The sequence below is a fragment of the Solanum tuberosum genome, unplaced genomic scaffold (assembly GCF_000226075.1).
Source record: "Solanum tuberosum cultivar DM 1-3 516 R44 unplaced genomic scaffold, SolTub_3.0 scf00891, whole genome shotgun sequence".
Classification (NCBI taxonomy): Eukaryota; Viridiplantae; Streptophyta; class Magnoliopsida; order Solanales; family Solanaceae; genus Solanum; species Solanum tuberosum.
Genome location: NW_006239796.1, coordinates 16,449 through 31,219, shown reverse-complemented (window position 1 = coordinate 31,219; position 14,771 = coordinate 16,449). Strand labels below are relative to the sequence as shown.

Below are 14,771 nucleotides of genomic sequence, written 5' to 3'. Positions count from 1 at the left end.
TATTGGGTATTGAGGGTACTAATGATCCTAAGTGTTTGGGGAAAGAACCATAGAAGTTTAGAGTGTTTAGAGATGAAAAACGAAAGAGAAAAGTCGGAGTTTGTCGGGCAAGGGTTTGGGACGCCGCGCCTCTTAGAGCACCCCACTTTAGAGTCTGAAGTTTGGCCTCTGGGGCGACGCGCCAGCCAGAGCACCACAACTTCACCTCTGAATTTTGTGCTCTGGCGCCCCACGCCTCTCAGAGCGCCAAGGACACAAGTTCACCCCATTCTTCCCCCATCTTTTCGTACTAGTTTCTAAGTGATGTACCTATGTTTCCTAGTTGATTCTAACACTCTAAGGTACATCTAACCATCATGAAAACATCCATAAACATGAGATCATGAACCTTGAATCCATAATTCAATTCAAGGAAAGTTAAGTTCAAAGTCAAAGAAGTTAAGAGTCAAGTCTAGAAGTTAAGAAGCAAGTCAAGCAAAGTTTCTTAAAGTTTTCAAGGGTCTTTAACAATGTTTTAACGTCGTTTTAAGACTTAAGTTTTGAAGTTAACCAAGAGTAAAGCTTTGGTTTGAAGTTCTTTCTTCAAAGAGGTATATGGGGACTATGTATTCCCAAAGAAGTTTTAAAAGAAATGTTTTCACATTTAAACAAGATTGGAAACTGAGATTTCCAAAGAGCCTTCGGGCTAGTTTTCAGAAAAGAGTAATCGCTTTCTAAATGAAGACTAGAAGGGAAAATTTGATTTCCAAGATAGCCTTTGAGCTAAATTTTTTAGCACTAATCTCAAATCACAGAGGAAATATGTTTAAAAAAACATAAGAGTCAGTACATTTTGGGAGTAGTATTGAGCACCGAATTGGGGGAGCGTTCAAAGAACCCACAGCCCCCATAGAACCATGTAGCCATCATGGGTAGAAGAGGTTCATAATTTTTAGATTAATCCTTTTCAAATTAGACTAGTGGATCCATTAGGCAGTTCAGGTTCTATACCTTTGGCCGGGTATAGGATGCTCTGGCAGCGTGAGGTTGATCGTTGTATCATCACTATAGCTCTTATGTGATGGTTGTCGGTTAGAGAAACTCCCACAGTAGTTATTGTATTTTTATATACATCAGTTCATTTTTATTTCTAGATACATCTCAGATTTATTGTAGTTTTGCATACACACAGAGTTTATAGCATGTTTTTAAACAATTTTTCTTTATATTGCACTTGTTTTAAATTGTTTTATATTGAAATGAGTCAGTCAGGTTGAGTAGAGTTGAGCCAGGTAAGTTATTCAGTTTCTTTCAGATTTCCTTCTAGCCTATGTTGCTTAGCATTCCAACTCGCATACTCGTACATTCAATGTACTGATGTCAGTTGGCTTGCATCGTCTTATGATACAGATTCAGGTAACCAGGATCAGCATCCAGCGCCTCGTTGATCTAGTTGAGCAGCTCAGAGTCAGTGGTGAGCCTCCTTGCATTCAGGAGGACTCTTTTATTCGCTTTTAGTCTTTCATTTATTAGGATGTTGTGGGGTTTGTCCCAACATCCATCTCAGTATTTTAGAGGCTTCATAGACAGTCAGATAGTTATTAATGCAGATGTCTTTCTTTATCCTTCAGATGTTGTTTAATGACTTAAGTGCCATTTTGGCCCGCTTATTATTCTTTAAGTTGTTATTTGAGACATGTTTATTTGAGTTAAGTCTTCCGCTGAGTTAGGCCAAGGGTTCGCTTGGGGCCAGCAATGGTCTCTGAGTGCCAGTCCCGTCCAGGATGTAGGCTCAGGGCGTGACAAACACAAACATGGCAAGGAAAAACAACAACATAACTTTCAATGTCATTGAGAAATTAGGTTTAATAGTGAGTTATATTATATGACCTTGTTATTTTGGTTGTTGTGAAAATAAGGTGAACTATTTATAGAGGAAAACATATAGATTGTATCTAGATCTAGATAATTAGTTGTGTGATTTTTTGTGATGGGGGATTCATGTTCAATTAGTGGTAGAGTTGTCCTTGTCATCTGAGAGGTGTCCTTTGATGATCGAGACCCTTCGTTAGAGTGTAAAATAAAGTCTTTAATATATTTTGTTTAGATCTAGATAATTAGTTGTGTGATTATTTGTGATGAAGGATTCCTGTTCAATTAGTGGTAGAGTTGTCCTTGTCTGGGAGGTGTCCTATGATGAGACCCTTCGTTAGAGTGTAAAATAAAAAAAAATTATAGATTGTATCTAGATCTAGATAATTAGTTGTGTGATTATTTGTGACGAAGGATTCCTGTTCAATTAGTGGCAGAGTGTTCCTTGTCATCTGAGAGGTGTCCTTTGATGAGACCCTTCGTTAGAGTGTAAAATAAAAGTTTTTTAATATAAATTGCATTTAGATCTAGATAATATATTAGTTGTGCAACTTTGTGTGATGGAGGATTTCCATTCAATTAGTGACAGAGTCATCCTTGTCTGAGGGATATCCTTTGATGAGACCCTTCGTTAGGGTGTAAAATAAAAGATTTTTAGATTGTATTTAGATCTAGATAATTAGTTGTGCGACTTTGTGTGATGGAGGATTTTTATTCATTTAGTGACAGAGTCATCCTTGTCTGAGGGGTGTCCTTCGATGAGACCCTTCGTTAGAGTGTAAAATAAAAGATTTTTAAATTGTATTTAGATCTAGTTAATTAGTTGTGCGACTTTGTGTGATGAAGGATTTTTGTTCAATTAGTGGTAGAGTCGTCCTTCTGTGAGGAAAATTATACTGTGTAAATAGGTAAAAAGGAAATATTATTTTTGCATTGTGAGTATGTAGGATTTAAGTTCTTAAAATAAATTATTTAAGATAATATTTTCTACAGAGCAACTTTCACATATAGAAAACATAAAATTCATATTTATATGTTATATCCATTGGGCTTCAACTCCGAATAAAATTTCCCCTTTTAAATTTTACCCAAATATTATGGTACATATATTTCTATTGTATATCTCCAATACATGTGGTAAATAAGATTCAAACAAAAAAGAGTTTAGTGGTCCACTCTCTACAAGTGAAAATTACATTGTGTAAATAAGTAAAATAAAATAAAAACTTTTATGTTTATATACTATTTATTAAATATTTTTGACTTTATTATATATTTACTTTTTTATATTTTAACTCCACTATTGAATATTTTACTCTGCCCAACACAAAATAAGATTGATGGTCCATATATCCTGTGGAACCAAAATTGATATGAATCAGTGGTCCACTCTCAACAAGTAGAAAAACAAATCAAATATGTGGAAGAGTTCACTTCAACAACAAAAGTTTCAATTTTAGTGGTCCATTCAATGAAAAATATGTTAAACATGTTAATATTATGGAATAAACTTACAAAAATTTCACTAGTTTACAAGCTAATTATTTAGATATATTTTAGTTTGCAATATTATAAATCTTACTAGATTTTGGTGATTCTACATACGTCCAAATACATATATCGCGTGATACATGAGGTCAAAATAATGTCTAATTTGTTCTAGATATACGGTATATAAGTGGATTCGCATATATCTGTGATACATAACAAATCTCGCTTGCGCCTCCCCCATCCCACTTGCCACTCTCCTATGTATCGGTATTCCAGATGCATATAGATACATATATCTAGTATGATTCGCATCTATGTAGGGAACATGACTATCTCGCTTGCTTCCCTCCCCATCTCACTCGCCTTTCTCCCTATTTTAGTATATCTAGTAGTAAAAATACATGTATTTGGGTGTATCTTTTTCAATATTTGATAAGATCAACTCTTAATTAGTGGTGAAATACGTAATTATTTGAAAGTATATGTAGAATTAATATATATGATATGAATGCATGCCTAATAAGATAGTTTTTATTCCTAATTATAAGATAGTTTTCCCTAATGTTATTGAACAAGAACCCATAGAACTATAACTTCTTAACTAGTTTTTTGTCTTAATTTATTTATTTTTGTATATTGTACTCTACTTCTTCTCTAAGTATGTGTGTTAATTTAGGGTAACTTACATAAATTTCACTAGTTTAAGAGTTGATTACTTAGATACACGCTAGTTTGTAATATTACGAATCTTACTAAATTTTGGACACATGTATCTGGCGCGTCCACATATGTCGAGATACATGTATCTCGGATTCATGGGGTCAGAATTAGGTGTAATTTGTTCTAGATACATTGTATCCAAGTGAAATCACATGTATCTGACTCCCTCATTCATATCTCTCACTACATCAAAAATTATCTTTAGCGGCAATTAATTAACGGCAATAGCTCAATTGCCGCTAAATATATATTTTTAGCGGCAATTAGCACTCTTTGTATATGTCTCTAAAGCCTTTAGCGACACTGGATCTAATGACACTTAACTAATGTCGGTAAAGACTTTTAACACTCTTTATTAATATGCTATTTATTGCCGCTAAAAGTTATTTTTGTTGTAGTGTCTTCACCTCGCTCGCCACTCTCCTCTCTCTCTCTCGTCACTCTCTATGTATGTGGTATCCCAGATACATGTATCTACTGTGATTCACATGTATCAAGGTATCTCTCTTGCCTCCTTCCTATCTTGCTCGCGTCTCTCCTTCTCTAGCTCTCCTCTCTCCTTATTTTAGTGTATCTTGTAGCAAAAATACATGTATTTAGGTGTATCTGACTTGAAATCTGGTATGAAATTTTTAATATAGTAATACAATAAATTTTCTCAAAAAAAACTTATTCTCTTTCTTCATGTAAAAATGAAACATTTGGGAAATACTTAGTTCCCTTATACTCTTGCTTAAATCGTGGTTAAGCTCTTTCTCAAACTCCTCTTTACTTTCTCAAAACTCAGTTTAAACCATTATGTTTCTATTTAAAAGATTCTCAATAAGAACTCAATGAATACTAAAGAATAGGGTTCATGCTAGAAAATTAGACATGAATAATCAACTCAATAATCGCAATGCACAATGTACGACAATTCAATGATTAGAAATAGGAATTCAATAATCAAGAACTCAAAACTCATTGTCAACTCATCTCAAGAATACTCAAATCTAAGGATAGAACCCTGGATTACTCTTTTACTGATTTGAAAGTGGATGTATGGAATGAGGACGAGCTATTCCAACACTATAATACCTTTACATACATGGAAGAACAAAGTTTTGGGCGAAATCGACGAAACTCGAAGAACGCTCAAAACCCTAGCTTTACTCCTCTTGGAACCTTACTCTAATGACTTGAAGTGCTAATGAACGTAAAAGAGGTGATTAACACTTTCTAAGCCCTTAACTAGGAGTAAAACATCGTGGTTTAGGCTTAGAATAGAGATTAAAATGACGTAGTTTAAGTACCACAAGCATAAGGGGAAAGACCAAAATGACCCCAACTAAAAAAACCGATGAGGTGCCTTAAAAGGGAGGCTTCACAGACCGTTTAAGGCTCAATGGTCCGTGAAAAACTTCATTGTTGTATAGCCATCCATGAAACTTCAACTATCAAACAGGGCCTTACTAAAATGGGCATAATTTTTTACTCTAAACTCGAAATGAGGCAAACTTGGTGTCGTTGGAAAGAGGACTCAAAGAACTTTAATTTGATAAATTATGGGCCACCTAATACGTTATATGTTGAGAAATATGGTCGTTTGAAGTTTAACTTAAACTTAAAAGCTTATGGGTGACCTGTACGGACCCCTAAACGAACCGTACAAGCCACCACAGACTGTCTAGGGTCCCGTCCAGGTGACTCACCACTTGGCATCCCTGGATGGTTGGGCACCTTGCTCTAAACAGGTCGTGGACCCCTAAATGGACCGTTTAGGGTTCCACGAAGGGTCCGTAGTCCATTTTGGGTTCGTGGACTTTCCCGTTAGCCCTCTTTAGCCTTTCTCAAAGTTCGAGGTGTTACACAAATGATTCAAATTTTAAGAGTAAAGTTGCGAGGTGTTATAGAATGATTCGGGTTTTAGCTTAGAAATTTTTGGAGTGTTGCACTTATTCGCTCTCCATGGCATACATTTAGGAAACTAAGAACGATGTTGTTTTCGAACAACACATTCTTCACAAACTTGAGACGGAACAACAATTTCAAGAAGCTCCGTCACCATACTCTTCCTTTGAAGGATCTTCAAGCCACCAAAGTTCAACTGACCATATCGAAAATGCCACAACCATGAAGGATTTTTCATTTCCGCCATATAACAAGATTGGAAATTTTCAATCTTCAAAGGAAAAAAATTGTTTTGACTCATTTTCACAAATGCAATAACTCATATGGAGGGATCAGAAATTTCACATGTATCATTCCTTAACGTGATGACATACCCTTTTTCTAGCAGCTAACCAACACTTATTAATTGTTTTTCAAAGTAGGAACATAAAACACATTAGATATGATTTCCACACACCCACTTTTTATTCTAAAATTGATATTACCATTTCCCATCACATTCACTGTTGAGAGATCACCAAAGCTAAAAATTAGTAAAAGAAGACTTACTTCCAGTCATATGGTTACAACAGTCGGTATCCACATACCAAATAACTTGCTCCTTTGGCTCGTTTTTCCGCATGATCTGGCATTAATAAGGTTTCTCCTTCCTTATTCTCAACAAAATTTGACTTTTCTTCCTTCTCATTAGGTAGCCTAGTACAACATTCAGAACGATAATGACCAAATTTATGGCAATGATAATATTCTACATTAGATTTGTCAAAATCTCTCCTTTGCTTTTGTCGTAGTCACCATTGGTTCTAAAATTCACGTTGCCATCTTTGCTGCCTCCATCTCTGCTTCCTCGATATCCTCTTCTTCTACCCATTCTTCTAGAATTGGAAGAAATAAAAGTAGAAGTCTTCAAGGTCTGCTCATCAGAAGTTGAATTGTGATTCATCATTTGTTCATGCACCAAAAGGAGCTTTGCAATTCATCAAGCGATAAATCATCTATATATTTTGACTCCTCTATGGAGCAAATGATATAATCATACTTCGGCGTCAACGAGCGCAATATCTTCTCAACAATCATTACAAACTCTTTTTCCTTCATTTGCAAAGTCTCAAAATCCCTTCTCAAGGCTTGAAGTTGTGCGCACTTCACTCTAGCAGTGTCTTGATATTTCTTTTTCATGGAGTCCCATATGTCTTGACGTTGTTTTTTTCACTGCTACAACAGTCCTTTTATAAAACAAATACATAGGAAAAACTGAAGCTAGAAATTAGGAACTACTACACCAAGATTTTCTCCTAAAAACTTGATAACATCCCACATTTAAAACTACTTCCTAAATATTAGGACAAACATAACGATAAACATTTTATTCGTAACATAACTTAATAAAACTAACATAGGAACATTAAAGCACAAAAGTTTTATTCAATATAGCCCAATTACATAATTTTAAAAAGAGATTACAACTACAAATTAATTATTTAGTGTCATATATAGACACATACTTTTGTGGCAATAATTCTTAAATCCTTCTTTTTAAGCTTTCTTTAGAGGAGTATTGCTGATGCAATAGTTCTCATTGCAACTTGTCATGCAACTTCCAAACTTGTTCTTATCTGCAAAATTACATAATCTTTGTGTAAGGCAAGATTATATACATATATATCAAAAAATAAATGTATTCAAACAAAACAAGTATATCAAGACAAGGAGTAGTTAGTTACCATATTTGATGAGAAATTTGTAACAATGACCGATAGAACATCTAAACGCGATTTTCAAAATGGCCGAGAGAACATTCAACGTCCATTTCACATACGATAGAGAACTTAGTAAAGCACGAAGGGTTACCGTGGCACACATTAGTACAATGTTTTATACAAAAAGGCTCACCATAGCACTCTGTAAACAGAAGCATTGCAAGGAACAAAACAAATACAACTTTCAATGCCAAAGTTAATTATATTATATGATACTTGTTATTTGTTTGATGTGAAAAAAAAGGTTCTCACACTCAACTATTTATAGAGGAAATGAAAATATATTCTTTTAGATTATTATAACCAGTAGATATAACATAAAAACTAAATATTGAATCTTCGGTTTTATCACGTGTTCACTTTTTTATATTTTAATTTTTTCTTAGTGAATATTCTAGTTTTTGTATTTGTTTGACCATCAATATTTGCATTTTCTAAATCTAAATACTTGAAAAAACAGAATGACTTGAGAGACTTTTTTAATTTTTTTTGTTTGTTATTTCGGTCCTTGTACTTCATAGAGTTTCATTCTATTAAAAGTGATTTCACATCCAATGGGACTCAAACACTACACCTCTCTAATTAAAAATAAATAGATAATTATCGCTCCATCATAATTCTTATTGTTGATTCAATATATGCTTATGCCTCCATAAAATAGTTAAAAAGAATCTAAATAATTATTTCTTCGAGAGGGAAAACAAAGATAGAGAAAGTAAAAATAATTGGAAAGAAAAAGAGGAATCTTAGAAGTACCAAATTTTTTTTTTTGAGTTTAACTAATATTTACCGCAAGATCAGTTCATTTAAATTGGGAGGCTAAATTCAAACTTCATAGATAGATTTTAATATTTTTTTCTAGATAAAATTATATAAATTAATTTTCAAATATGGATATGGTGGAGTAAGAATCTTTTATCAGAAAAATTATAAAAAAGTAAACACACAAGATGTCTATACACAAAAAAATTTAACAAATTAAAGTGGACAACAAAATATACTTCTTAGAGAGAGAAGCTCTAACTTAATATTGACAAAAGGGCTAACATATCCTTCAAATGTATACTACTTATTATTCTACTCAAATTATGAGCTTGTTTATCGAAAATACAAAGGATTTTCGTTTTCTTGGTTTTTTATTCCTTGGTTATGCATATTTTATTTTATCAATATCATTGTAGTAATGAACAACACATAATTACATGTAGAAACTCTTTATATATTATTGTTGTTTTATTTCAAATTATAGAGATGGAGAAGTTTTATGGTAAGTCCAATGTTAATTTTACGAGTAAGAAATTATTTTAGCTAATCTAACATAATAAAAGTATAAACAATGATTCTTTATTCAGACTAAACTAAAAAGATTATTATTTCAATATGATCATCTCGATATTCATTACTATCTCAAAAAGTCCCTCAAATGAATTATTGTACATCCACTTCTAAGTCGTGTAGTTTCAACGAAAAAGTCTCAAATGATACTTTGAACAAGGGTGGTTTTGTCATTCGTTAATCTGAATCTCACAAATTCATACAACTTATCTTGCAGATCCGGATACTAACAAAAAAGAAACATGATATTATGCTATATGTTTCCTCTATAAACAAATGAGTGGTGTGTGTCACGGGTTAATCTCCATCACACAACTAATTATCTTGATCAAAATATAAACCTATATTGTTTTTCCTCTATAAAATATAGTTATTTTCACATCAATTCCAAATATAGTGCAAAGGAAACTCTCTTTCTCTTGGCTATTATTACAAATTTCTTGTCCAATATGGTTACTAAAGAAAGACTTAACACCAAATAATTTTCTGACTCTTGTTCAATACTGGCATGATTAACATTTAATCTATTTTCAATGTGATATCGAATATTAAATGAAAATAAAAAGCTTAATATATCGCCAGAAAATGTTATTATTATTTATAGGTTTTTCTTCATTCTTATCTATTAGTTCTTGTTAGATACTCACGTATTTAACACATGTTCCACAAAATAGGACCACAAAAAATGAAACTTTATTGTTTATTTACAAGTATGCATCACTTTTGTGTTTATCATACTATATATATTGTCTCTTCTTAGAACATTTATTTGTATTTTGTTATCACATGCATGTTCAACATGTATCTCGTGACTATGAATTGAATTAGTATTTAGAACGTAAATTTCATTAAAAATTGAAAATTTATGAGTGAAAAAAATATTCGGTTAGCCAATTAAAATACTCCTCTCTTTTTATTTTAAAATTAGAGGGAGGGGAAGAAGATTATAAGGTGGTAAAAGTATTAAATCTTTACTAACAGGATGAAAGTTTAAAGTAGTCGATCAATAGGGTTGCAAAAATTTTGTGGGCTTTTGTAGTGATATTAGTCGGGTCATTTGCGCGAAGGCCTATATTTTGGGGTAGTATTTAATTTTGGGAAAATTATGGAACAAGACAAAAATGTCAACATATTTATGTAAAACAACTATAGTTTAAAAGAATTACAAAAATCTCCTACGTAAATTTGTGTCATATTATGTTTTAAGAACTTTACTCCTATCTAACAACATCAATTAGTTAATTATTAAAGTGTTTATTTAGATATATACTAAACAATAATTTTAGACATAAAATTCCTAAATAGACATATAAAATAACACCAAAAATATAAATAAAAACATTTAACATAATTATTTTCAACGATAGGTAGCTTACATAAAAAGAGTCACACACATAAAATCCACATGATAAAAGAGTACTGAAAGTAGGAAATACTGAAAAACAATGAAATTGTCATTCATATTCATATGATATATGATATGATATATGATGATGCTTAGATCTTCTTGAATTTCACAAGACAATTTCTCGGAGGTTCGATTTTGCTCTCTGGATTAACTTGCTCCACCCTGCATCATATAATAATAGCTATTTAATCTCTCAATCAGTTTTTTACGTAACATGGTTAAGACTAAAAGATTAATTAAGGGTGTACATAAGTTGTTTTTTTCAAAAAATTTATCCAACCGAATATGGAAAAATATAAGAAACATTTTCCAAAAAATACTTTCCTCCATATTCTACATATCATCATTTGTTTAAGATCACAAGGTTCAAAGATATTCTTTACTTTCTTAAATTCCGTGTCAAATCAAACTCAGACAAACAAATTAAAACGAAAAGAACAGTAAGGATCAATACCTGTAGTTAAGAAGAAAGTAATGAAGAATTACAGAAACCTCAAGCCTAGCCAAATTGGCACCTGGACACATTTTGGGGCCAACTCCCAAAGGGAAGAAAGGAGGCTGGCTTGGTTTTAAGATCCTATAATTTACGCAATCTCGTATAATTAATACATATATAAGTTATGCAAGATAAAAGATTACGTACTTGAATAACTAAATTTTACCTAACAACTACGATATAATATTACTAACAAATGCATAACTTTAACCAGCAACCAAAGGACTCATAAGTAGAGAATATGTCACTTACATCCCATCTAGAAGGATTAAACTCCTTAGGTCTCACATAGGTACGAGGGTCCATATGATAATTCCATGAAAATGACAAAAACCTCCACCCCTTAGGTATGGTATACCCTGCATAAAATTTTATAATACTTTTTAATACGCATGAAATTGAGTAACTATGCTAGAAATCAAATCGAAGTTAAAAGAGATACTAACCATTTATATTAATAGTATTTCTTGCCTCTCTAAAGAATATTGTTTTGGCAGTAGCAATACGCAATGATTCATTAATTACCTTTCAAATTTGAAAAAGATAGTATATAAGAATATTTAATGCATGATAGTCCACAAATAAAATTAAAAAATATTTAAATCTTACATTACTAAGATACTTCATCTCTTTAATTTCATGGAAATTAAGTCCTTCATTTGGAGATGATCTTCTCTTTACTATATCCTCTTGTTCCTCCTACAAAGACACGATTTGTCATCAACTGATATTTATGTCCTTCAAGTAGGAAATTAAACAAGTAGACATATCCTACGTGACTTAATATGCCACATGGGACATAGAATGGTCATGTAGGATGCCAGATAGACGTATGTATAAGTCTACATGTTTAAAAGACGTATCTACAAGCTGAAGCTAAATTAAGAGACACGTTTATTATTATATGATAAATAAAAGTAATGATGATGAGTAGGTATACTTTAGCTTTGTCCAAGAAGTGAGGATGTTTTTCCAAATACATAATTGCAGTTGATGCTACCAAAGCAACAGACTCAAAACCAGCAAATGTATAAGAAACAAGCATTGCAATGATCTTCTCATCATTGAAACCTCCATCACCATCTTGAGTGTTTAACATCATATCTAGTAAAATATTAGACTTTTCTCTTGTTTTGTTTTTCCCAATCATCACTTTTCTTTCATCTAAAATATATTGATATATCTTAGCCATTGCTCTTCTAGCCTGAAAAAATTAAAAGTTAATTCAAAGGAAAGAAACAAGTATAAAGGTTTAATCTCTTGAGTTTGTCAGATTAAACATCTGAACACATGATAAAGTGATTCTATTAAATATTTTTCGGTTCAAATTTTGGAAAAACTTTTGTGCATATCCTAACTAAAATATGTCACTTTCTTAGGTTAACAAAAATCGTAAAATCTCAACCATGTTTCAATTGATGACGATTAAATAAATAAAATGATGACATATTTTATTATGTGGTTGACTGAATGACCTAATAGACAGTATACTTGAGAAAAGTTTTTAAAAAATTTGAACTTGAAGTGTTCTTTTTAGACATTTTACCATGTTTTCAAATTCCAAACTGGAGCATAACTGAATTCGAGTGTCTAGATGAAATTTACCTTCAATCCCCTATTGTAAGCTGATCCTGGTATATTAAATGGCAAGCCATGACAACCATGAAAAAGATAAATAGTCTCTTCAAATAGAACATTAACCATATCATTATCAACTCCATCACCTATAAGAATTCTCATTAACACTTCAAATGCTTGCCTTTTAATTGCCAAAAGGACATCAATTGGTTCTTCCAGTGCAACCAATTTCTCAAATGAATTTTTCACAATTTCTTTTGAAAAATCAAAGTAATTTGATAATAATGATATGTCACTTTTTATTAATGTTGTCATTCTATGTAGACTCTTGCTTTCTTCTCTTGTAAATCCACCAACTTGAGCTTGTCCTAATATTTTTAAGATATAGTTTGGCATACCTCTATCATAATTTTCATCATCCATAAATATTTTCCTACTTATTTCAACTTTTGTAATGATAATACTTGGCTTTCCAAACATGAACGCCTTGTACATCCCACCCTCCCTAAACCTAAAAAAAAAAAAAACATTCATTAGTACGTTCAAAATAGTCTCTATATATGTATATAGATCGTTAAAAGTTAATATTTTTTAGTCTCCGATCCGTAAAAATGTAGAAGAATTTATTAGTTGAGAAAATTTACCTAGTAACAAAGTATGAAAAAAATGAACCAAGATTACCATCTTTGAAACTTTGTAAGAAAAAAAGCATGTTCCCTACTAATGGCCAGCCCATGTCACCTGGAGGAAAGTTAAATTTCTTTTGGACTAAATTTGATTGTAAAAACCATCCATTTGCTCTCTTTAGAACACTAATTAGGGTTAAAATTCCTATTGCTAAAACTTGTGTATAATAACACTAAGTTGTACTCCATTTTTGTTTTTTTGTGAACACAACAATTAATGTGAGTTTGTATGTAATATATATAGACCTTTAGGTCTCTATACAATTATACACCCACCACTTTATATTCTTATTTGATCAAGTGTCATGTCGGTACAGATATATTATTATTGGATCGATACTATGTCGATACATGCATAGTTTTATTCGTGTATGGACTAAGATGACATGTTAAAGTGTTACGTTGTCGGCGATGATTAGGAATTTCTGAAAATTCGAGCAATTTTATAACTATGGTTATATTTATTTGCTAAGTTGGGTTACTTGATCACATGTCGTATAATGGGAAGGTAAGTTTAGTAGTCTGGTGTTTGGTGAAATATTAGGTGATAGAAGAGTTAGGTTATGATCTGATGTGAGTGGGTGGAGTTAACAGCGGAAGGAATGGGTGTATCGGGGACCTAATTCTATATATTCTAGATGTACGTTTCTTTGGAAATAGTCTAAACAGGTACAAGAGTTACGAAGAAGATATAATGTATGAAAGAAAATATGACACAACTCCCATCATAAGAGAAGAGGAGTGCGTAGAAGTTGTCGGAGATCATCATCGTCTTCACCTATGAAATATTACCGAATCCTGCAACAAGATTATGTCAAGTGGCATATCAAGAGTAGTATCATTACAAACAACACGTACTGGAAGGCATTATCGATCTATTTGAACCCACCACATATAATATCATGAAAAATACATGTAGGATACCACATATGACACAAAATTGTCATGCATAGAACACCACTTAAGACAACAAATATGTCTAATATTTATTCAATTTTATACAAGTTATTCAATACTGACATGATTACGGTACCAACATGCATTGTACTGAAAAATAATATTTCCTTTTAAATAGGTCTTACATGATACAAATTTGAATTTTATGCAGATATGGATATCAAATTCAAAACCCAATAAAAGGAAATTTCATTAAGTGGACCCTTCTGCACATGCCTTAACATAGACATATATCGCGTGATGAATAAACCTACTTGGCGGGTTGACGTTGATAAGTTCAAATTTAATAATTTCATCGTGTGTCCCAAATTTATTTTTTGACGCCGAAGTCAAGAAATTTTCGGGACTCCATGTGAGGTGCATTTAAATTATGATGGGTCGTGTCGTTACATTATGTTTCATTTACAATATCTTTTATGTAGTTTCTAATTATATACAAATTTATTTGAAACAAAATTAAAAAATTTATATTCGAATTTACCGTCAAACTTAAAATTAAAGTTCAACCCTTTAAATAGATATCTCGTGACTAAACGTAGCACTTTTGGCGTTTTAATTTTTTATTTATAACTTTAAAATTTTAACTGTTTTCAATCATA

General features: G+C 32.0%; 1 protein-coding gene across 1 annotated transcript; it reads right to left on the bottom strand.

The window, feature by feature from the left end:
• Positions 1-10,414: 10,414 nt before the first annotated feature.
• LOC102595325 (beta-amyrin 11-oxidase-like) lies at positions 10,415-13,029 on the bottom strand. The gene is made up of 7 exons (XM_006367652.2): positions 12,557-13,029; positions 11,892-12,155; positions 11,561-11,650; positions 11,398-11,476; positions 11,204-11,310; positions 10,910-11,032; positions 10,415-10,617 (listed from the first exon to the last, which is right to left on the bottom strand). Exons 1-6 carry the CDS (start codon positions 13,022-13,024, stop codon positions 10,955-10,957), a joined length of 1,086 nt encoding a protein of 361 aa, XP_006367714.1. The 5' UTR covers positions 13,025-13,029; the 3' UTR covers positions 10,415-10,617; positions 10,910-10,954.
• Positions 13,030-14,771: the final 1,742 nt, after the last annotated feature.